Source organism: Nothoprocta perdicaria, unplaced genomic scaffold (assembly GCF_003342845.1).
Source record: "Nothoprocta perdicaria isolate Ctin4 unplaced genomic scaffold, notPer1 scaffold_61, whole genome shotgun sequence".
NCBI lineage: Eukaryota > Metazoa > Chordata > Aves > Tinamiformes > Tinamidae > Nothoprocta > Nothoprocta perdicaria.
The window spans coordinates 667,432-693,166 of record NW_020455877.1 but is presented as its reverse complement, the minus strand read 5'-3'; the positions used below and the strand labels follow the sequence as shown (position 1 = coordinate 693,166).

The following is a 25,735-nucleotide window of genomic DNA, read 5'->3' as shown; positions in this document are numbered from 1 at the left end:
TTTTAATGTAGGAAATGTAATTTCCTTGCAAGAATTCAGACATATTTACTCCTGTGTTTGTTCACCAGTATCAGCCTTAGGGTCTTACGGAGAAAACATACACAATGTTGGAAAAAAAAAAGGGAACAGGGGATCACTAGAGGGTTGAGGAGGGGAACATCAGGGAAAGAAATATTGGGAAATATGGTGAATTTTTTTTTTTTTCCTTTTCCCTGTTCCACCACAGGAGGTTATATGGAAACAGAAGCAGCAGCACAAGAATCGCTGGGATTAGGCAAGCTTGGAACACAAGCAGAAAAGGACCGACGGCTGAAGAAAAAGTGAGTGCCTTCTTCATGGGGCTTTCATTGGCTCACACGCAATTTGTGTTTCATTTGTGTGGTGGGTTTATGCAGGCATGTAATGAGGAGCATGGCCATTTAGTATGACAGCTTGTCATTTACTTTGTTGTTTGTTTTTTTTAGAATCAACATTCAAGTGTTTAATTTAAAGTTGCATATAGGAGAACAGATATTCCTAAGTATAGGAGGAATAATTATTTTTTTGTCAATGGTACAATTTTGTTTCATTTGCAAAAGAACATAAGTTTAAGAGAAAGAGACGGGTTTTTTTTTTTTTCACACAGTAATTAATTCTGTGATAACCACAGTTTAAAAAACTAAGTAGGCAGAGAAAAAAAGGTATCCTAGTGACTCACTGCATGTGTTGTTCAGAAATTTTTAAAAATGGAAAGATGGTTTGCATTCTCCATTGAATGCGTGATTATTTCTGACTGCAGAAGTCAAAAGCAACATAAGCCCTAGCAGCTTAACTTTCTCTTTTGCCTGTCTGTAAATGACAACCTAGCTTTGTATTCAGATAAATTATATAATCATTTAATGCTGGCTCTGCTGCAACAGCTTGTAAAACCATTGCACTGAGTCATAGCAGCTGCTAAGGCAAACTGTTTAAAAAATAAAAATAAAAATAATAATAAAAAGCTACAAACACAAAAGAATTCTCTTGGCAGTATCACAGCTCAGTGTAATAAGAGGCTGTTAGAGAAAAAAAAGATGGTATTTAAAAGATGACTTTGAAAATTCATTCTGTAAACAAATAGCTTTGTTTTTCATCCATAATCGCTAACTTTAGCACTACCATTTGGATTCTGAAAGCCCCATTTTTAAAATTTGCAATGTTTTCAAGTCTCTTTCATTTAGTGTTCTTTTGCAAGGTTTCAAGAGAATCAGCAATTCTAATCAGAAGAATCCAGGAATATCATTCAGCTTCTAAATAGATTTGTATGTAGAATATTTTAACTACTATGTTTCAAGCTCCAAATGAAATATATCTTAAAGCATGCACATCTGGTTAATGTAAAAATATATATCCAGTTTAAATAATTGATAATTTAGCAATTAAAGATAGAAAAGCAGTTGTTTTGCTAACTCAGAGGGGAGAAACACTTTAAATTCAATTAAAAAAACTCAGATAAATGTTCATCAAGATATTCTAATTGATGACTCTTGTCTGCATTTTTTATCTCTAAATCTGTCATTCATTTAAAGATGAGGAAAGTGGATGATGTACATTACTACACTTTTTTACTAAATTCTGGAAAACTGGCAGTACCACAGCACTGTCACTGCCACAGTAATTCATAAAGATACCACTGAATCTTCAGCAACATTTTTTTGCAGTCCCTATTTTATCTTTCAGTTCTGAGGGCTGAAGGCACCACAACTGAAACCATTGTGAAGGGACATATTTATTCAGCTTATACAACATTGCATCTCTTATGGTAGCACTGGGTAAGATAAAACTAGACTGTACAGAGTATCTACTACCTACATGACAAAACCTACCAAGGTTTTTGTCTGAAAATAGTTGGTGTTCAGGTAATCTGCTACTACAGCTTTCTATAATCTCACCCAGTGAGGCTTTTCCACACTGTCTTCTTTACAAATCTTTCTTCTTTACTCTTGTGTTGTCTTCTTGATTCCTTATGAAATAAATCATTCTTTTCTATACTGTGTACTATCTATACAGTACTGTGTACTGTCTACACCAAGGAATCTATCCGTTGTGGGTAGGACCATTCAGCTAGCTAGAACTGTACAGTATTTATCCTGACTCTATGTTATTTACCTTTCTCATGAAGGTTCGTGGGTTCTTTTTTCTCTCATAACTTCAGGTTTGTCTGTCTTCCTGGCTCTTACTTTGGAATCCTTATGATGGCTTTCAAAATTCCTCTGAATTTACTATAATGGAAGTAATTACATCGGTAGTTCCCTTTAGAGAAAAGCAAATGAGCTCAGTTCACATATAGTTGTAGCAGAGCTGTAATATGAGAAAAATGAAGTATTTGGAGTTGGAGACATATATGAGGGATCTGATGAATTATGGCAATCATTAGGGTGCCAAACTGTCAATAGGGCAGAATTGACATTTCCCTGTGAAAAATGCAGTCATGCATTTGCATGTCATGCCTTGGAAATATTAAGAGAAAAGTGTCCAGAATGTCATTTAAATGAAAAGTTTGTCTCAGAAAGTCGGATTCATTTTTGCTGTCACTTCATGATTCATAGCTCCCTCTAGATGCAGATATTTCAAATATCTGTAAAATTGCTGATTTAATTCCAATGAGACAGTATTACAGCATGTAACATTAGGGATTTAAAGTCACATCTTTATAAAAGCTAATAAGAAAAACACTATCTCGTGGCATATCAGTAACATTTAGGTTTAAGCACTTAATTCCATAATGGGTCCTACAAACCCTGCAGAGACAGCAAGGATGATCCCTGAACTTGAGAGAGCAAAGCACCTCACCTCACTTTGGCTAGGTTAAATTAGGACATAAATTTCCAAAAGAACCAGGTCCATGAGAAGGATAGTCCTTTCCACTTCCAAAAGTGAAGAATAATACGACGTACCACACTTGTGTTTCACCACTGTCTTCTTTTATATAAGTCAAATCAATTGGCTTTCAGTCCTGTTAACAGCTCAGTGAACTTCTCTTTCAGCTCAGTGATAGGAAACCATAGTTTTTGTGCAGGAAAGCAAAGATTCTCCACTTGGCCTGAGAATAAAGGTGTGATTCATCATGGTGATCATAGCATTTTCAGAATACTCTTTAGCTTTGTAGAGGTCATATGAGGCTTAATTCACCAGTATTTGCAATTAACTTTGAGTTAATAAATTAAAAATTGAATAAAGTTAATATAGGACAAATTCCCATTAACATTTTCTGTGGTATTTCTTTCTGTTGAATTAAATTAATAAAATATATATTTTAAAATGCTGAGATTTTTAATTTCTGATTTGGCATTTTTGATGTTTTGGACCTCACTACAAGGCCCTAGAGATGAAGAGGCAGGATGCATCCAGTTGTCAGTTGCTGCAGCCAGGAGGTACCAGTAGTGCCATAGGTGTCCTTGCCACCTGCTCCCAAGCTGCAAGCATTTGTCGTGCTCCTGTTCTTGGCTTGAGGAGTTGTAAACACATTGCAGCATGTTGTAATGTTTTAGTGTAGTTTCTATGCATAGAATAGACTGCTGAATAATACATTTCACCCTGAAAACTTTCCTGAGAGATTATGATGCTTTTGGAGTTAAATCCCTTTCCAGTGAGTGTGGTATCATTAACTGTCTCTTGCTTAGAGGGTGCTACTTAGTAGATTTCTTTCAATCTGAATTGACTACTCAGACACCATTAAAATGTAATCATCAATTTGTCTCAATGATAAGTAACTAACTAGGCAGTAGTCACAAGTATTTTTCTAAGGATATCCAAGAGAAATTTAAGGAGTTGGTTGGAATTTTTAAATTAGACCCCGTCAGATTGCTGAAATTATCCTAAAATATGGATGTATTTTACCTGAGCTACCTGTAGGTGTTTACTCTCAGACAACAAATATATGATAATTCTGGTTAAAGTTAAAACTCTCTAAATAAACTATTTGTAAACTGAAAATGAAATAGAAAGTGAAATTCAATGCCAAGGATATTCGGAGTGTTCTCTTGTTCTACTACTGATTTATGGGATAATAGTCTTCCAATTTAGCCTTAATTTAAAAATAGGAAGAATAGTGTTATTTTTTATTTGATAGAAATAAATGATGTTGAGGTAGATTAATGCACTACATCACTATTATTTAAGCTAACATTTATATTCCACCTCAGTTGTCATATACAAAAACTGTTAGTGTATGGGCGTAGTGTCTTCTGCCTTTTGCCTAACTCTCAGAAGCAGCTTGTCCCATATCTATTTCTTTCAAGCAAAGAGAGTTCAGGTCTAAAAGCATTAGCAGCTGTGATATTCTGTATATAGTCATTACATTCATGCCAGTTTCTAAGTGAATTTGCTATTGATTTGCTATTGATTAAATTATAAATTTCATTTTGTTTGAGTTTGATCTCCTGAAAACACCCCTCATAGAAATGAAGAATGAAGCTTTTCTCTTAATATTTTTTTTCTTCATGCTAAATATGGAGGCCTGATTTCTTATTCCTAATTTTTCAGTCAAGGGCTCCAGCCGTAATTTCTCAGTGGCTCTGCATACATTGTCCTGGTTATGCACAACATTAGCCTTGTTTTTTTCTTTTTTTTTTTTTTTTTTTTTTTTGAGCTACAAGTAATAAGGCTTCTTATTACTTCTTTTTACTTGTTAGCAACAAGTGAAGGAAAGGTCTATTTATTTCATTCTGGCAAAGCACCTCCATAAGGCAAGGTTTGAGAGACATTCAAGTGCAAGCACTTGATTGCCACATAGAGGTGAATCTGACCTTGTGCATGTTGCTAATACACCTTGAATTCAGTTTATGCTCTCACTTCCTAAGCAAATCCTAAATACAAATTATTTCCCTATGCAAAATCTTACATATAAATCAGCCAGCCCTGAACTAGATCCCATTAGTGGGATCTTAAAAAGCTGATAAATTCCAAGATTTATTAATATGACTGTTAGAATGGCAATCTTCACTTACTTCATAGGCCTCAAATTCACTGCACTTTGCTGTAATGACATTCTTAGTTATCTGGCCAAGGTAGCATGAGTCGAGAGCAGAGCTTCCAGCTTTCTTTTTTCTCCCACTTTGATTTGATTTAACTCTGAATAAGAATTTATTGATTTTCTTGATCTGTGTAATAAATCATTAAAATTACAATAAATCATTTGATTTCATATTCTCAAATTAAGCGTAAAATGTGATTTTTACATTTTCCAAGGAAATTTAAAAAAAAAAAAAAATCTATCTATCCTATGAACCTTTTTGGGGCAGATTTACTCCAGGGGCACGGACTGTGTTTGCAAGCTATAACTTCCTCCCTGCAATCAGTTTCAAAAAAGGCTTATCATGCCAGAGAACACACATACATACAGCACAGTAGGACCAAGAGCTGTCTAGTTCTGGTATAAAAAATTCCTCTGTGAAAAGAAAATCCTAGAGATTATGGCCTTATAATTAACCTCAGAAAATTATCAGACCAGTAAATCTCAGCTGACTACAGTAATGTAGCTATCAAGAATAAGTAACTTCTGTATTAACAAAAGAGAATGTGGTACTAAATCAGTTTATTTCCTTTTTTACATAGAAAAAGAAGGATATTGCCTTTAGTGAATTCTTAATAGTGCTTAAGTCCTTCTTTTGTATGTTTTAATTTATATTTTTTTCCAACTGTTAGGATATGATAAAGGGAAAAAATCACAAAAATAAGGCTGCATGTTTTAGTAATCTGCATTTAAATTAAAACAATTAAAATAAACAGAACACTACTTCTTAGATTTACTTGTAGAAAATTGAAGTTTTGGCCCCCAATCAACAGGCTTATTAATAATAGACCTAATAGACCTTCTTATGAAATTAAGATTTTGCACATTGTAGTCAGGATTTTGTTCATTCCCATTCCACACAATGGCCCTTAATTAGAATAGGTTTTATATGTGCAACTGCAATTAGAATTTGACATAGCATATTTGTGACTACAAATAATCTGTCCTTTGTAATATACAAATGTTTCTAATGGTTATCTTAATTACACACATTTTGGAAAAAATGAATCCAATTTGATTAATTAAGGTCCTTTTTCCTGTGCTTTCCATCTATTATTCTTGTATACTTAATGCTTTAAACTACATTAAGTGTACATGATTTATTTTCTTACACTAGCTTTTAAGAATAATTTTAATTTGCCGCATATAATTTCTTCTCTTCCTACCTCATCTATGAGAAATTAGCTGATGTAGTTAGTAGTTTTCAGACTGCTCTTTTCAATTATTCATCCTTTCTAGCAAAGAAAACTGTATTCAGTAGTTATTATTCACTATTTTCTCCTTCCACTTCAGGAAGGAGAGCTATGCAATATCCACTATCACTTTCTCTGGGTTAGGCTAAGGTCTGATCCTTGAGCCATACATAAAGATGAGATTTCAAATCTCATTCCTTTACTGAATTTATTTTTCCACTTACGTAAAGACTAACTATTAGAAATAGTTAGTCAATAAAAGGTTTTGATAATACCTTTTATTTTTGTAGGGTTTTTTTTATTCTTTTTGTATTTCTTTTTTTATTCTTTTTTCGCAGACTGCATAAGGTAAATCAACTAGTTACAATTTTTTATTTAAATAAATATAGAACAGAGTCCCAATCCCTGTTTTATCTACACATATGGGCCCATCTATTACAATCTGAGATATAAGCATATACTCTTAAACATGCAACTGTTCCCTAAACTCTGATCTCCTGCAGATATAAATATCCCATCAGATTAAATGTAGAATTAGGGTTTATGGGAAGAACAGATAAAACAGCAGAGGGGAAAAAATATCTTTAACAGTATAATGTAAATCTAATGGAAATGCTTATCTTCCTTCAGAAAACTCATAATAAAATAGCTGTCTTAGGAAAACATAAAAGCCAGAATTTAGAGATCCGTTTTTTTTCTGCTGAATGTTTTTACTCTGAGTGTGAGGAAGAACATGAATGTTCCTCAGTTCTCAGCTCCTGTACCAAAGGGAACAAGAACAGCCTTCAAGTCATATGGATTATTCCCAGGCAGAATTGAACTGCCACAATGTTATTTTCAGTTAATTCCCGTGTTTATTCCTCCCCACCAAATCCAAAAGAGGATTGGGAGGACAATGTAAGAAATGGGTTCTGGTTTGATAGACCCTGGATTGGTCAAAACAAAGGGCCTGGCCAGCCACGGTGTTTGAGTTAGTCTTTGCAGTAGCTCAGAATAGTATGAGTATGAAGAGATTTTGCCCCAAAATCATATATGCACGTTCTGTTCTAGTAGTATGTTTATCAGATTTGGTAGTTTTTTGAATAGCTTCCTTGCTCTTTATGTATAATTACTTACCTTCATTATCCTTCCTTTGCTTTTCTTTCCTACACTTTCTGAGTGTACTTTCTATTTGTTTCCACCTACTTTTCTGTATCTTGTTTATTCTCTTTTCCTCCCATCTTTTCTACTCATCACACACACAAACACATGCTTGCCCAAAACAGGCATACAATTTTCTTTTTTTTTTTTTTTTTTTTTTTCATGTTGAAGAATGCTGAAGAAATTTTATTATCAGTGATGTCATCCTGGTTTCCCCTACAAAAAAAACTTTGGCAACTAAGCTGATAGCAGCAGTAGGTCGCCTAGAGCCCCAAACGCTCACATTAGCCACATTAGCATTGCTACTAATCTAATGATAGAATGACTGCTCAAATGGGCATCCTGTGCAGAGTATACTACGAGTAACAGTCACAGCAATTAACCATCTATGTGCATGACATATCTGCTTATTTCAGAAAAACAAGTCTAGGTCACATATAGTTATGCCAGTATATCCTGCTGAAAGACTGGTAAAGTGCATGTTGAAAAGAAAATTTTGGTTCATAGTCCACTCATTTTTACAGTGTCTCTATGGTAATTTGTGGAAAAAAAAGTTATTTGGGAATTTTTCAGGAATTTTGTGTTACACAAGAATCATTATGAAATTATTTAAATTTGGGCAACATGCTTGTATTTGAAAATATTTTCCATATTCATGATATTTGCAGATCTTTGGCACAAGCATGTGTTGTGTGCTGTGCTGAGTGCCTGATAAACAGCCAGCACTAATGATAATGTAATTATGAAAGATTCATTTATTTTTCATAAAAGCATGTAACTGCTTTAAAAAAGTCAAAGAAAGATTAGAAATATTTCCATATTTATAACAGTGCTATTATTTTATCTACCATGATTTTTTTTGATGGACTGACATATATTCATTAACATTTGTGTGCTTTTTTTTTTCCATTCATCTCTCTTCATCTCATGAAAAGCATATCTGGGTAAGTTAAAGCACCATGGCTGCTGAACATGGTCATTTTCAGCACCATGTTTTATTTTTCTTTTTTTTTTTTTTCTGTGAACTTTATATGTGTATATACAAATCTCTGCAAAATAACAAATCTCTGCAAAATAACCAGAACAAAGACTTAATATTCAGACTATTTGCAATGCTTAAAAGTGTGCACAAAATCAACAATAATACATACAAATTCAGTCTTAAGACAGTGGTTGAACTAATTGGAGACAATTATTTCTGTTTTTTAATAAAGGCATTGGGGGGTGTTTTTGAAACCGAGAATCGGAAAAACAGTAGGAAATTGTTAAGAGTAAAGACCTAAATTCACAGATGTATGTAGGCATAAATTCTGTTGAAGTAAATCCAAGGTTACGCAAATCCCTTTTCCCATGTGAACCCATGTATTGCACATGTAGTGCAATAGTATTTTAATTTGTGCCTATGTAACTTCACTATTTTCTTTTCACTAGTTCATTTATTTTGTTAGAGGGTTTTAGACTTGCTGATCTGGTATCAAGTTAAAAGAAGACTTTTAAATCTTAGCATCTCTTCTTTATCTACGATGAAAATATTGGGTTTATTTTTCTCTAATTTTTTCTGGAACTCCAAAAGGAAAATTTAATGCATACAATATTTCTAAAGTATGTTCGAGTTATAACTCTCTAAAGCCTTTAAGAACAGAAAAACTAAAAAAAAAAAGGGGGGTTATCATATTAATTTAAAATGTATAATTATGAAATGACTTTACAAAACCATATTTAATAAAGCTTAATCAATATGGAAATTTCAGGGGTCTCCAATGCATGTAGTAGAGTACAAACAAGACTGCAAAATTTTGTATTGGACATCTGTTTATTTCATCTATTTATTTTTTTTTTTTTAATAATAGCTCTGCAGCTCTAATTTAAAGCTCAGGTCTTTATTTATCCTACTTATTCAGCATTCCTGAACATGCTTTGCTTAGCTTAATTCAGAAATATGAGTAGTGCCCTTCAGCTTGCATACACTTATAATGTGCACCTATATAGAATCATTGCAGCATTATTAAATTTGCTTTCCCTATCCACATTATCTGGAATGATACTAAGTTTAAGAGTGTACTTCCTTGGTTTATTGATTTTAAAAATGTTTATTTTTAGTATCCTGATTTATGCCTAATAACATTTTTAAGCTATTCTTCTCTTTAAATTTATTTAAGTTGGATGTGCAAATTTTTTGAAAATGAGGATAGAATTTTACTGCTTTCTCCCAATCTCCATATTATACCAAGTATCAAAAAGGAGAAAGATCAATGACTTTACATGATTTAAAAGCCATGTCACTTAAGATCAAAAGTTGAAATAGTATCTTACTCCATTTTAATTAGTTCAGTCTTTACACATTAGCTGGATGTTTTTAGATTAGATTAAATCAACATTATATGATGATATGAGTCTATTAGAAACAATAGCAAAAATAAAAAGCCAAAGCCAACTTAGTTTATTAGAAATACTCTCTTCCAAATTTTGGGGTTCTTGCGCGTGTGTTATATTTGAACATGCTGTACTGACTCTCACGCTACCAGAGAGACACAAATGTGTTTACTCCTGATTTTAATTCATAGAATTTCTCAAATAAATAAAGAATGTTTTATCTACCTTTTGTGAAACCAGTCATGTATAAAATTAGGTTATAAATTAGACATCTTAGTGCTTACTATAGTAATAGTCATAGTGGTAGTAATAGAAGTAATAATAATGGAGGGTCTGCTAGTTTCCTTTACCAAGTATTACTCTTTCTTCTGTTGTCTTTCTGAGAAAACATCTATGAATCAAAACCATTTTGTAAGATTCTAAATCATCTGCTAGCCAGAAGCTCTAAATTAATTCTGCTTTTACCCTACAGGTAATAGGATTTGATCTTTGATTTCACTATGCCTCCTTTTGAGTTTATCTCACATTTTAGTTAAGAATGTTATAATTTGCATTCCAGAGAACTCTTCATGTTCTAGAACTAACATGGTAGATGATCTTGTTGACAGAAATATAAAGATTTGTGTTGTAATATTGTATAAATTCAGATATCATCATGGCAATGTCTGGCCTTGGTTTGAACGCTGTGCAGAGTGTTCGAATGATGGGTATAGGACGTCCCAAGCTGTTACTTCGGAAATAATGATGCTAAAAATAAAAATACTTTGAAGCAGTCTCTCTAAAAGAAAAGATAAATACAAACATCTCTCAAATTTTGAATGAATGCTAAGTGATGCCATTCATGAAATTTCCTTGCTTTGATAAACCAGACTCAAAGTGAGGAACATAAATAATGACATAGTTTAAATAGTGAATTCCAGTTATTCTCATAGAGTCTTCAGGAAGAGGATTTTCTTCTGCAAAAATAATAATGTTATCTTTAAAATATGACTTTAATTTGGAATTCAGTCCAGTGTCAGTAAGTTGTTTAAAGCTTTATCTGCAAAATAATGCCATTTAGAGCAAAGCCTAATTAATGTCAAATTTTCCTTATCAGCTTGTTTTCACTAAAAAACTACACGAGCATGGAAATAATTACATTTTAATTCCTTACCTCCTTACCAATGCAAGTGGACACGTTATAATATGTAGTAAGTACTTTCCTGACAAAATCTTAGGAGAGCAATATTCCCCTCATTTCCCAGTCAGGCAGCTTCCAAATTAACAGAGCAGTAACATGATATTCTCCCTTACTAAACCTTGCCTTTGTAGAGAAAGGAACAGGGAGCAGTGAGCTCTGTTTTGCTTCTCATGTGTGCTTTTCATCTCTTCTTCTCCTTCTAATCAGTTGTCTTTCTTTATAAGGAAAAATGTTGCAGGTGCCTGTTTACTGTTCTGAAATACCTGAAATCTATTTTAAAATATTCAGATTATCAAATTCATATTCTGACAATTTTCAGTAATGACCAAATACTGCATAGTTATTGCATAGCATGACCTTTCTGGTAGAAATGGTGTGGTTTTTAGTTCTTATTCATGAGATAAGAGTTTGCTATGACTACCAAGTAAAGGTCTCTCTTTTGGTCAAGAAGGAGAAAGTCTGGTTTAATTTCAGGTTTAGGAAATGAAGGTTCAGGTTATGTAAAGCACTTACTTAATGCTGCACTTCAAAAAGTATCTAGAGAACACTGTTAATAAAAATAAAATATAATTTATATAAACTTTAATATTAGAAAGGTGTTTAAATGAAACTGTATGGAAAGGAAATATAAGTTCTAAAGTATAAAATATTTTAAGGGAAATAAAAATCCTGCGTTCCACTGCCTTAACTGAGGCACAGGCCTTAGGATGGCTGCTGCATGCTGTGGATGTATGTAATGAAGTTTAGCATTACATTAAATATATTTTGAAACCAAAACACTTTTTTCTTCTACTTTTCATAAACCTTTGGATTGTAGGTTATCATACTGTATTCTTTTGACCATAGCATTTATATAAAGCATACCCTTTCTGGCCCAGTCAAATTTTCTTCAGTCAGAATCAATAACCAGAGCTATATTTTGCATTAGTTCTGGGTGCCAGGCAATCTGTAAAGTAATAGAAGCTCTTTCCTTATATTTGTTTGAGAAGCACTCGAGTTATGTTGGGTCTCCAAACGGAGCTTCAGGCTGACTCAAGTGTAAGAAGCCCCATGGAGCTCCCTAGAAACACCCACACACAGCTTGGTGAGCCCACCCCTTAGAGGAATCGTGCTGCTATGCTGGGCAGCCTCATCTGTGGCCTTGCATCTGCCTTCAGCAGATTTTCTCTTTGGGAATTTGGGATTCCCACACCTCTATCAGTTACTGAAGGTAACACATCCATGCACTCAGATTTTGTATTGCTATAGAAGAAACATGGCCATTACAACAGCTGTCTTTCTATCAATATGCAGAGCAAGGCATTTAAAATAAATATGCAGAAGTGCTATTTGGGTTCCACTTTCTGCAGAAAACAAATTCTCGCCCAGACTCGCCCCTCAGCAGGGCATGAATCCCCATAGGAGCATGTCCGGCAAGTGAGAGGGCTCCATCAGTCCTATCCGCCGTGGCTGCGCAGTGCGTGTACGTGCAGGAAAGCATTGCCATGGGATCTGTGATTCACAACGGCTGTAGCAATAAAGGAGCAAAAATTATAGCTATAATTCCAAGAGTTTCTTGTTATGAGGGAATGTAAGCAAATTTTAATGTTGCGTTAGCATAGTACCCATCTAATTTGTTTTTCAGTACTGCTTGCTGCTGAGAGCAATCTTTTGTGTTTCTCTCAGCAGGAGGCAGCTAGAAGTACTTTGTTAAATAATAAAAAATAAGACTTTGGAAGGATTGCTTATTCTACACTGCCAGAATGACTTCTTTATTTCTGTTTTGCACTCCAGCTGCAGTCTGTTAATCTGGGCAAATTGTCTAGCATATTTAATACAGAGGATTTTCCTGGTAGTTTAGCTGACCGACCTATACATAACTTTACCAAATACTTATTTCTACTGTATTGAAATTGTATTTTGAGCTTTGGGAACCACATATATAGTAAATGACTTTATCTTTTTTAATAAGCAAATTAAAAAAAAAAAAAAGCACATACCAAAATAATAAAGCTACATCCAGCTCTTAATTAGCCATGGATGATTTATTTAAGATGCAGAATATTTGCACTCCAGAGATCTCAGAACTGTGCATAGATAGTCCAGCAGGATTAAGTGTTTCAAACACAAAGACCTCTCACACCCTGTTACATCCTAATATCTAAGGCAAGCCCAGGTTTAGGATTTGGCAGTTTCTGTCTAAATAAAGCCTTTATGGGTCAGTATCTAAGCACAGTTAAGCTGGAGGAATCCCTCATTTTTCTGCATGGCTCTGTCCAATAGTCTGTATTATCTGCGTGATCCTTTTATTTTGGGCATCCCAGTGCCCTGTTGCTTCAGGTAAGGACAGAGAGAAACTACTCCTTTTATTTATGCAAAAACAAAGCAAGAAAGAGGGATCAAAAACAACTGGGCACAGAATGAGGAATATGTTGTTTTCTTCATTTTTTACAGCTCTTTTAAAACAAAAAGGTTACTAGAAAAAAAGGCAACTCCTTTGTTGTTGTTACCCTTAACAGCAAGCCATGATAGGATGTGTATCATCCTACATGTACCTGTACACACTGAATATTTTTTGACCCATTTTTAGGCATGAACTTCTGGAAGAAGCTCGGAGAAAGGGCTTGCCCTTCGCACAGTGGGATGGGCCCACAGTGGTGGCCTGGCTGGAGGTAAGTGCTGCTCCTCTCCCCCTGTACCCTGAGTCATGAGCACTGAGAGCATACGGGTGCTGGACAGTATGAATCAGAGGCTAGAGCTGACAAAAATGGCACAGGACTTCAGGGAGACAGGGACAAGAAGGAAAAGTTTCGTTATCGTGAGTATGTGGCCTATGCTGAAGCTGCCACTGAACTCCCAATTTCAGAAATCTCGTAATTTCTCAGTCCCTATATGTCTGTGGAATCTACAGCCTGTGTTGTATGTAGGATGGTGTGTAAAAATTGTGGTTGAATTTATTTGAGGTTAACACAGTACCTACATCTTCAGAATTTTGAATGAATTTAAAGAACTTGTGACTCTATCATCTCTTAATCATCAGCCCTTTCTCCTTATGTTTTTACTTAGATATCATTCAAATCCAAAAGAACTGTTCCTTTAGGCTCTTTCACACAGGATGTGGGAAATCTATGTGGAAATATCTTTGATTTGAATGCTGCAGATTTTTCATCTCTGAAATCTGATCTAGCTGCAGGGGCTCTCCTGTGTTCACAGGGAATGGTCTGTCCTTATTTCACCTACTGCATCTGTTCCACTTTGAGAGAAAATAAATAGTTGTCAGGAGAAGGTTTAAAAAAAAAGTTCTGGACTTTCAGCCCCAACTCTGGTAAGTGTAGTATACAAAATAGAGTATAGCCAGCCATTTATAACCAGAAGGATTATAAATGACTCCCATATCCCATAGCCAAATGAGAGGGGCATTTTCATGGCTATTTTTCAATCCCCAGGGATTGAATATTTCACAGGGATGTGAACCAGGAAAGAAAGTTAAGTCCTAATGTTCCATTCCTATTCTAACTTAAAGATAAAAGGAGGCAAAATCACTTTTTTTTCTCTACTGAGAAGCCTGCTTAAATCCTTTCTGAATTCCTTCTTTCTCCCTCAGCTACCCTCTACATCCCAGTGAGTCTGAATGGATTTAGGAATATGTCCACAGATATTTTATTCAGGAAAGCTATCCACCATAATTGTCAAAAAGAATATGAACTGTTGTTTTAGGTGGAGACTATTAAAACAAACCAAGAACAAATAAAGAAGCAGCTTATCCTGATTTTGTGGGGTTGGCAGGAGAAGGTATTTTATACAGAACCTCTCTCACAAGGCAAAGCAGTATCAACTTGATGCAACTACAAATTCTTTGCTGGTTCTAAAAAGAAGTGCCTTTACTATGAATGTATAGTCCCACATATTCTGATGACTGTTGTGGATGTCACCAATTTGCTGTTTTTTCCCTACTTAAAAAAATCCAAAACTTTAGCAAAAGTCGCAAAAAAATGCTATCTTCAATGCTGAAGTAGCAAAATCAAGGTATTTCTCATACCATCTTATTGTAGCTATGTGAATGAGTCATCACATTTTAAGAGAGCATCTGAAAACTAATCAGTATGTTCAGATCTCTCTGAAAGTAGCTACTATTCCCCATTGCTGACAGACACAGTTTAGTCTTCATACACAATTTTGGATTGGCTCAGAGATTACCCTACAAAATGTTTGTATTGTGTTGTCCTTTTTGAAGGTGCCTAATGAAGATGAAATGAAAATGCAGAAAAGCATTTGGATATTACCTTGGAAAAAAAGGATTATATCTTCCTTTCTTGAAAAGAAACACTTTATTAATAAGAAGGATTAAGTATAATGACTTGGCTGCTGAATGACTGTTCTTAGATAACTTTGAGAGTCTCTGAGAGACAGATTTGTGTTAATCAGGAATGGTCACTACTACAATCAAAATGGATTGTCTGGATTTTTTTTTTTTTTTTTACTGTGAAAGAGGATATGCTTCCCAGGGTCTGAGAGAGGGTCCATAAACAATAATTAGTGTATGTGAACTTCTCAGGAAATATGATGAGGGCAGCGCAGGAGTGCCCATGAGGATGTTTATGTTATAGTTACGTATTCCGTGCAGGTTGCATACCTGGATTTATGGATGATAAAATGCTGTAAGGGCAGAAGTACTGAATTTATGCAGTGAGTTGATGCACACAATTGGCAGATGGACACTGTGCATTTCATGCTCTCTTGGGGAAAGCATAATGTGTGTTCTTGGAATATAAAACCAAATTAGCATGAAAAGAACAAAAAAGATGAAGTTAAAATACTTAGTATGATTCCTCTGTGACATTCCCAAACTTTTCAGGGCTTTTCAGGCTTCCCTACCTTAGCATTTATTCTGGTCGTCTGCATGCAGCATAGGCATTGCTGAGTACTGAGAACTTACCTAACTAATTTTGGCAAATTGCTCCTGACATGTGGATCTCTGCCAAGAACAAGGAACATGTCCTCTTCCCAAAGACTGCTTTGCCAACCTTAGCTGATAGAGACACATGTTTCTTAAAGAAGTATTTTAGCTAACAAGCAGCAAACATTTGAATCTACTTCTTCAGTGATATAAGAAGAGTGAATAACTTTCCTACTTTTCAAGTGCACATGGGAAAGAATTTAACATCGGATTAAGTGAGGATATTAAGTATATTTTAAAGCTAAACATCTGTTTCTCATGATCTTTTGTTAAAAAAGATAGATGTGATCTGTGTAATTTTTGTTTTTATTTTTTGGCTGTTCCAGCCGTGTGTAACTTTATTTCAGTACGGTTAGGTGGAGGTGGATTGTACCTTTAAAGTTCAAACTAAGGTGGGTTGGAGTGCAGTCATTCAGCCCACCAGTGGGAAGAACTTCTCTGAACGGAGTGCAGTCGTTCCTCAAGCTTTCTTATATAGCAGGGGTCAGGATAGGAAAGCCTGTATTACCTATTTTGTAGTCCTACATTTCCATCTTAGTATGACATAAAAATGATGAATATTTTCCAGTATTCCCCATGTAGGATTTAGACTTGTTAATGACTGCTCAGTATTTCACTATCCTGTTAGAAATCAATAAAAAAACTGTTCGTCTTTGCACTCCAGATTTCCTGATTTCCTGGTGACATATTTTGCTTAATTTCTAAGATATCATGTATGTTTAGTAAGCCATTTTTAAGAATAAAATCTAAAAATCATGTAAGCAGCTAATTTTGAGTGGCCTTTTTGAGATGCACAGGGAGATAGAGATCTCAGAGACTTCGCTGAGTTCGTACATATGATCCATATATGCTCTGAGACAAGAGGGCAAGTGAGGGCTGCTGTCGAGAAAGAGGTATCTTACCCTTCTCTTAAGGTATCTTACCCTTACGCTCGTCAGCTGTCCCCTAGAGTTAAGCACCTAAGTAGGTCTGTCTGTCTGTGTGATTCTGTGATCCCCCAGTATCTCAGTGGCTGTGGCATTCATTGCTTCAGCCTTCTTTTCTCTACAGCAGGATGAATTTCATTCTGTGACAAAAACCTCCCACATGTATGTATCCCTACTATGGAAATGATGTCCTTCAGGAGAAAAGATCTATAGACACTCACAGTCTTAGGAATGAAGCAGTGCATGATGATGATGAGTAAGCAGAGGAAACCTAGCAAAATTAATGGAGAGTAGGTGCCAGGCAAGGCTGCTGGAAGTGCTGTCATTAACCTAAGCTGCTAAGGCTAGGATAAGGAAAGAAAAAGCCTGAAGTGACAAATATATCTCTACTGAATCCAAAAGTGACGTAGCTGCACTCACATTTTAGTGGCAGGAATTTCTAGCTGGAGCATAACGTCCTGTGAGATAGAGATTGGCAGTAAGGCTCCAAGTCTTGCTAGTCTGGGCATCTGCTTATTTATTCTTAAAAAAAAAAAAAAAAAAAAAAAAAAACCCTGAGATGGACAGCCTGGGACTAGCATGGAAAGAGAGAGAAAACTATTTTAGCACAACAGTAGGGGGAAAAAAAAATATAATAAGTTCCTATATAGTGGTTTTCTTAGTTGTTTTCTCTCTGTGGTAAGACTGTCAAACAACTTTCCAGCCTGACTGATGTGTGTCAGTCTTTGCTCATGAAGGGCCAAGGAAAGGAGTAGTCCGAGTGATGGCAATGGACAGGACTAAGAAGGGTTGAAAATATCCCTTGCTTTAAATTTCTGTTCACAATGAAAGAAGCAAAGTGGTCATATGAAGTCATGACAATTTCAAAGACTTGGAAGAAAGGTCATATTTTTAAAGATTACAATAATCATTCTCATTTGTGTGTATTATGATACTTATTCAACCTGCTAGGTGCTTTGATGACTGATTTCATGAAAGATAGCGTGCCTGATGGCTTCCCTGTCTCCACAGCTCTGGCTAGGAATGCCAGCTTGGTACGTCGCTGCCTGCCGCGCCAACGTCAAGAGCGGGGCTATTATGTCGGCTTTGTCTGATACTGAGATTCAGAGAGAAATTGGGATCAGCAATCCTCTTCATCGCTTGAAACTCCGCCTAGCAATCCAGGAGATGGTATCTCTTACGAGTCCATCAGCACCTCCAACATCCAGAACAGTGAGTCATGTTCAGCTAACTTTTCTTCCCTACTTGCCTCTGTGAGAGTCTGCAGAAAGACTCTTATAGCACAAGAGCGACTCATAGCTGGGGATAATACCCACTTCAAAATCAGTGCGAGTGGTCCTGTAGAGGCAAGAAGTACCTGCTCATCACAGCCTTGATTGGTGGTCGTTGATATTTTTTCTTTAGCACATATTCTGCTTTTTCAGATGTGTTTTTGATTAACCTTGATGTTATCTAAATGATCAATACTGAGCATCTTGTTTGTAATTTTGCTTTTATTTTTTGCCTTTCTCTTCCTTCAAGTCATCTCTCCCAATGAAATCAAATTGTGTTTCTCACTCAACCTTTTTTTTCAACAGAGAAAGAGCATGTAGGAACGCGGGTCTCTTGAGACCTGTTTCATGTGCCCCCTTTATTGCATCCTTTCAAAACATTACACGTGTTTTGTACACATGTCCGAATTGCACCAATCTGAATCTGACTTTAGTTTCTTCATGCTTCTCATTTCAAGAACAGCAATAAATCAAAGTGAGGAGAGTTTGAAGGGAGCAGTGGAGGCCAGGCCTTCAGCAGAGAGGGGAGAGGAGAGAGGATGTCATCAGAGAGAAAAGAAAATGAAGGAGAAACACAGAGTTACAGGTCTGAAAGGAAAGAGGAAAGAAGAATAAGAAAGTACACTGTAGAAGAGTGAGAATGTGTGTAATAAACAGAAAGCACTTTTTGTTGGACAGTGAAGAAAAACTGGGGGGAAATGTTGGGGAGAAAAAGAAAGCAATGAAAGAGGAGATTCATGAGAGCCAGGTGGTGGTGGCTCTAGGGGTGGCTATGAAAGAGGCAGCAAACTCTGAAACAAAAATACAAAATAAGGAGAAAAATAAGACTTGGTCAGAAATATAGCAAAGAGGTGAAGAATGAAGACTACTGCTCAAGTTGTTTTGCTAAGACTTCTAGTGCTGAGATTATAATAATAATAATCTTCTCATTTCCTCTCATAAGTAACCTTCACAGAATTTATAAAGAATCTTCTGGTGGGAGGTAGAGTTGAAACATTTTTAAGGGGTTTCAGCATTTCATCCAGAATCACTGAGATACATAGGCAATTGAGAAGGTGGGCAATTAAGATCCGTTGTTCCTGTTGACCAGTATTCTATTGCCACACTTCTAAGGTTTTTTAAAAATTACAGTATTCATCTGATATTTTCTCCTCACAGAATCATTGTATTTCTTATAATCATGGTAATACTGTGAACCAAAACATAATCAAAACATAATTTTAGTTAAATAAGTAAAGCATCATGAACTCAATGCACAATGCAATTATGAATTACCAAACAAATAACAAATTTCCTTTTTCCTTTTTTTTTTTTTTTTTTGATTCAAAGCATAGGAGAGCTGATGTTTGTGACATAAGAAATCAATGCAGCCAAACTATATATTGGGAATAATTCTGTTTCACTTCTGCCCTCTCCCCAAGTACAGAGTCCTACCCTGAGTAACTGGCTGCAGGAAGCAACACTGCTGTAAAAAGTGTGTTTCTGAGTTCCAAATCTTGCTGCCTTTCCTCTTGCTCTGAAAAGAGTCCAAAAAGCCACTTTTGCCCAACACCTTTCACACTATCGGCATAGTGGCTTCCATCCCCCTTCCTTATCCCACAATCCTAGCAATAATCCCATTGAAAACAATAGGATGGGGACAAGTCTTTCTACAATGAATTCTCTTGGCATTTTTGATTCCTCTTGACATACATTGTGAGCAGTAATGTTCCTGTAGCTCACAGTACAGTTGTGTGATGTGTGCAGAATATTTAGACCTGAAAACCTTTTGGAAAGGAAACCTCATGGACAGAGTTATGACCTAGAGGTTTCATTTCCTGGTTGTGCCCGAAACCTGACTTTTGATTTTTGCTCTTTCCTTCGTGGGCGGGACTCTGCCAGATGAAATGTTTCATCCACGAGCGCTAGTTGAAGTAACGTGTGCGATGTGTGTGGGGAGTCCCCTAACGAAGAGCGCGCGAGGGCGCGTGGCGAGAGGCTCCCTCCGGCTGCCACGCGCGCAGGCCGGGCCGTGCCGTGCTGACGGTGATGCTATACGCTGTTAACTTACAGTGGTGCTGCCTTTCTTCTTTACCACTGCTTACCTATTGCGGATTGCTTCCTGCGGGCCTTGTTCATAGCCCTCAGGCAATGTTTGGGTGACCCACGAAGAAATGGAAAATCTCGCTGCTCCGGCTAAAACGGTTAGTCTCTCCAATTTCATTTAAATGTTTGGGGTTTTTTTTGGTGCTAGAAGTGAGATGTGTCTGCTTTTCCACCAATGCTATATCCCCTTCCCAAGCATGCAGTTAGAAAGGCAGAAGTAGTAGAGGAACTGAATTTCAAGGACAGTTAATGTCATTTCTCTGCAGATGACCCTACAAGCTGTGTTGCAGCTACAAAGCCTTTAGCAACCTAAAAGCTGTACTGTGCTGGAGTGTCATGGTACATTACAGCTTCACTGCCAGTGTGAAAGGAACTTGCAGTTGTTGCAGGTACAACATATCCGTTCGTCTGTTTCTAATGAAACAGAAAGAAAGCAACTCAAGAAAAGTCTTGAAAATGGTGCATAATCACAGAATCGCAGAATCCTTAAGTTTGGAAGGGACTTCTAGAGGTCATCTAGTCCAACCCCCTGCACACAGTGGATCACGTAGAGCACGGGGCATAGGGCTACATCCAAGTGAGTTTGGAAGATCTCCAGAGAAGGAGACTCCACAGCCTCTCTGGGCATCCTGTGCCAGGGCTCTGGCACCCTCACTGTCCAGAAGTTTTCCCTTAAGTTCCTGCAGAACTTTTGATGCTGCAGTCTGTGTCCATGATCACAAAGCAATGTTTTCAGTAGAGCTGAGTCTTCCATGTCCATCCCAGTGCATTTCTGTTCTTTGATTTAGGACATGCAGAGTGTGTCATTTATGTATTTTTGGTAAATCTCTCCCTGCTTCATTAGGGACCAAAATACACACAGTAATAGATCTTAGTCAATAATTTCAGTTATTTATTTACTTTACCTTGCAACATAGGCTATTTTAAGTTTTGGTTTAGCAGTTCATTTCTTCATAACAATTCACTAGCAACAAAAGAAGATACACAGTGTGTGTGAAAACCCTATCTCTATTTTCAAAAGCTTTATGGTCAGTCTGATCAATAAATCGTGGAGAAAGGAGCTTAACCTAATCTTTAATGTAAGGCTGATTTCTTATCATTTTAACCTTCACAAACATTCATAAAATAAATTGTCACTGCTATGCTTTTTTATTTTGTTTTTTTTTTTGTGCATATGATTTTTTTTACAACTAAGCTGGTTTTGAATTTTATTATTGTTGATAAACACCAATATAACAACACTCAATTGACCAGAAATACAGCTGATCCTGGTTAACTGGCCAGTAAAGCAATATATTTTTGTTATAAAAAAGATCATATAAAAAGTCCCTTCCTTTACAATCTGCTCACAAAAACACAGCTTTTATTGTGCATGTTACAATATCTAAATAGAACGAACAAATCTTCTCTAATACTCAGCTTTGGAAAACAAATGACTGTTTTCTTTGGGAAACTGTAAAAAGAGATTGAGACAATGCTGTAAAGTTTCACCAAGCTATAAAGATTTTATACCTTATGAAGAACACATAACCTTAGTAAGACAAATCTAGCTAGGTTTTTCACCTTAACTTGTAATTCTTCAGGTAATTTAGTCCAGGGCATTGCCGCCAACACGAGTTCAGATATTTATTGGCACATTTTACCTGTGTGTTTTCATTTGTTCTAAGCTGACCATATGCATGAAAACTGCATCTCCTTTTTAACTCTTTCTTATTATCTTTTTTTGCCTGCTTTGCTGATCCCTTCCTGCCAATTACACAGAAAGAGTCTGAAGAAGGCAGCTGGGCTCAGGTATGACCCTTTCACATCACTTTTCGAATAGAAAACAAGTGATAGCTCAGTTCACTTTGCATCAGTAGGAGTCTAGTGTGGTAACATTAGCTCAAGGATTGATTTATAATTGGTACATTTTATAGTTGTTCTAATACAAAGAAAACAATTTCTGTACAGCTTTGCTGTGTAAGTCACAAAGAGGCACAAAGAGATTGCAAATATATTTCCAAAAGGAAATTGCTGTACAATGTAATGAAATCATTCTCTAATTGCTCTAGAGCGTGATTTTCGCAGGGCCTCAGTAGAGTCCTATATTGAACAGGACCATCCATTAAAGATTTGTTACTGTTCCAGGAATTATAAGGAATTAGAAAAGAGGATCCAAGGAAATAGCTGCAAATATCTTATTATTGAAGCCAAGCAGTTCCATGGGCAGAAATATTCTAAAATAATGAGGAAATCTGGAATTACCCAGATGCCAATGGAAAGCATTTTCCAGCCGCATCAGTCAGAGTAAGGAGCATACTGTACCCAGGATTCATCTCCTGGGATGTGCAGTCCTCTCACCATACATGGTCTCATTCCTGTTACTTCGGGCATTACTTTTCCCTTCTAAAGTCCAACAAGAACTAGAGCTGAGGGGGTTATTTCTAGTCCACTTATTGCCAAATTCCCCTCCTAACTTTAGCTCTCTGTTTTTCATTTGGAGTAACATCTGATAAAGAAATAGACACAACTAAGCTTTGAAAGGAGGCCTGAAACCGATCCCCCTATCAGGTCTTGTGCAGGAACCTGCTTCCATTTGGCAGCACCCAAGATGAGAAAGCACTTTTACATCAGGCCAGGCTGATACTAACCTGCACACTGGCTTCTTGGAAGTGTGTGGCTTGCAGCTACCTTGAAGAAGTAATTTATTGAGATCTGCACTTGATGCACTTAGCTTTGAGTTACAGTCTCAATCTTTGTCTCAGAAGGACTACAGGTTCATAAATAGGCATAAATAGGAATTGCATTAATGACACCAGTCATTAGATCTCACTGAGGAAATCAAAGCTCCCATTAAAGGCTGGCCCAAACTCCAGTTGCTTCACTGAGGTCAAGTCTGTGTTTCCAAACTGAAGCCTAGCACAAGTGCTCCTGGAGTCGGAGGTCTCTTGGAGGTTTCCAGTCTGAAACTATAACTTCTTACTACAACAATTCTAAGCATTTTGCAAAGCCATAAAATAAAATATAGCTAAGTAAAACTGTTGCTATTAGTAACAAATATCTTACAGTGGTCTACAACTCAAATGATGAAATAATGCACAACCAGAACAAAACTCAGAACTCAAACTTCCTAAAATGAGAAAGAAAATACTAGAAACACACATAGCATATACTTTTGTTTTCATTTCATGATAGAGGCTTAAACAATTAAAATGAATTATTTTCCTTCTCTTTTTTTTTTCTGTAGACCCTGGCTTACGGTGATATGAACCACGAATGGATAGGTAACGAATGGCTCCCCAGTCTGGGCTTACCTCAGTACCGCAGTTATTTTATGGAGTGCCTGGTAGATGCGAGGATGTTAGATCATCTGACAAAGAAAGATCTGCGTGTGCACTTAAAAATGGTCGATAGCTTTCATCGGTATGTTTGCATGACTACTACACATTTAAAGACTTCTCTTTGCCTCATGTGGTGCTCAGTACTGCCCAGAATAAAAGTGCTTAATTTTTAGTGTTGGTGCTTGGCCAGCTGCACAGAAAGGGCCAGCAATCAGACCCAAGAAAAGTTCAGAAACCTTCATAAACAGCAACTACTGCACTGCAGTTTTGTCTCTCATAACTACGAATTGTTATAGTCACAAAATGCAGAGCAAAGAGTTGTTAATGTATACATAAAGCTTTGACAGTACATAAGTAGTAACAATTTCTTAAGTGGTTTTAAAGGGTCAGAAGCTGGTAGGCCTGAAGGTCAGACATCTCACATTCATGAAGTGCTGTTGTGTGCCGCACTCCAAAGCTGTTAAGGCTAAAAGCAAATTGATAGTTGGTCAGGTTTTCTAGGGAGATAGCTGGTAAGCTAAACTAGAAATAGGGAAACACAGTCAGATAGACTTTATGGGGAATTACGGTAGTATGACAAGAAGTGGGTGGGTTTTTTGTTGTTGTTTGATTGGTTGTCAGTCTGATTTGACACTTCTTTGTAAGGTATGATTTGACAAAACTTTTCCATGGTCTCGAAAGAGTGGACTTTTGTATTCAGAAAAAAAAATTAATGTTGGGGTTTCTTATGTTAGATCATGTATTCAGACATCTTCAATTGGGTTTTGACCATTTCATTTTTGAAGTCTGTGGAGCTCTTTTTATGGTTATGCTCTCCCCAGGTGTCTTGAGATTTGCTACATGAGCACCATAAAGCACCTCATGTGAAATGCAGGAAATACATCCTAAATATGTTCCTATATTCAAAATTATTTTTATTAACTCTATAAATGTTTCTCTTTAAATAACAGAACAAGCTTGCAATATGGAATCATGTGTTTAAAGAGGTTGAATTATGATAGAAAAGAACTGGAAAAGCGAAGAGAAATGAGTCAGCATGAAATAAAAGGTGATAGTTTCTGGGAATGAATACTGGGAATGTTTCTTCTTTTGAAACTTCACACTATCAACCCCTTGTCATGCCATTTTAGCAAAGCATTTAGGCATGTGCTTAAAGGAAAGCTTACATAAGTCCATCCAAGAACACAAAAACACTTCTCAAATTATACACAGTTAAGTACTTTGCTAAATTGAGGTTGTAATTCTGAGTGGTGGTTTGATCTCTGTACCATTTGCTAAATTGGATTCTGGAACAGATCTCATCCCAGCCTTCTTCAGTTTCAGAAATAGGAGGCCAAATATCCTCAGTGGGACTTGCTGGGAACAACATGGGAAATCTGAGGACGGGGGTCCCACCTTTCTGCTTCTGAACAATCTTTGCCTTTGATTTCTTATTTTAAAAATGTGCTTTACAGTCAAAGTTACTTGGAAGGGTGACCACTGAGGCAGCTGTTGGAGAAAAACCAACTCCTTTGAGTTTACAGTTTAATATTTTGCTCTCTGTCAGGCTTTGATCTAAAAGGTTAGTTCTTAACAGAATTGGGCTTATTGAAAGATTTCATAGCTGGTTACTGAGTTCTTCCCTTTTCTGTATAAAGCTCCCTAGGGCACTTGGAAGCTCCCTGTATGGTGGTTTTAATATGTGACCGTAAGGGTTTGTCTCCCATTGTCAGAAATGAATCCTCTGATTTCTTTAAGCTTAGCAAGCTTTGACAGCACCTAATGCTTCTCAAGTGCAATGCTAATGGGAAGAGCTGAAAAAGCTGAGCACTGTAGAGGAGGAGTGAGTGGCTACCAGGAAAATACATGCCTGTTCAGCATCTGATGGCACATACTGATGCAAGGACATGGAGGTGGCCCCAGTGTCAGTCAGCTTGGCCAGGTGCACCTGGGGACCCGGTAGCGGAGCTGGGCATCGATCTCAGGTTCTGATGTAGCTCCAGTGCTAACCCTCCTTACCACGTGGGCCACCAGCCTTCTCCCAACCTTCACATTCTCCGCATCCACCAGATAGACATGGTTCCTGGTGGGGCTTTATCTTGGTGATTCCTGGCTGCCACAGTGTGTGACCCCAAAGTCTGGGATGCTCTTGGTCCAGGATGGAACATGCCTGCCCCAAGGAGAAGCCACAGTAGCCCTATTACCTCAATGATGTCCTGAGCAGGAACACCCTGACCACTTAGCAATACAAAACACTATATTACTTTTTCTAGTCACAAGTATGAAGGTCAGGATAAGTA

The 25,735-nt window shown here is 36.7% G+C and overlaps 1 protein-coding gene across 1 annotated transcript in view; it reads left to right on the top strand.

Moving 5' to 3' along the window:
* The window catches only part of PPFIA2 (PTPRF interacting protein alpha 2), a 117,932-nt gene that overhangs the window by 83,836 nt on the left and 8,361 nt on the right, over positions 1-25,735 (top strand). Inside the window, exons 19-25 of the mRNA XM_026049711.1 lie at positions 227-320; positions 13,488-13,569; positions 17,792-17,992; positions 20,172-20,234; positions 21,898-21,927; positions 23,363-23,538; positions 24,407-24,504. Of these exons, the coding sequence (XP_025905496.1) occupies positions 227-320; positions 13,488-13,569; positions 17,792-17,992; positions 20,172-20,234; positions 21,898-21,927; positions 23,363-23,538; positions 24,407-24,504 (744 nt within the window). The remainder of the gene's footprint in view (positions 1-226; positions 321-13,487; positions 13,570-17,791; positions 17,993-20,171; positions 20,235-21,897; positions 21,928-23,362; positions 23,539-24,406; positions 24,505-25,735) is intronic.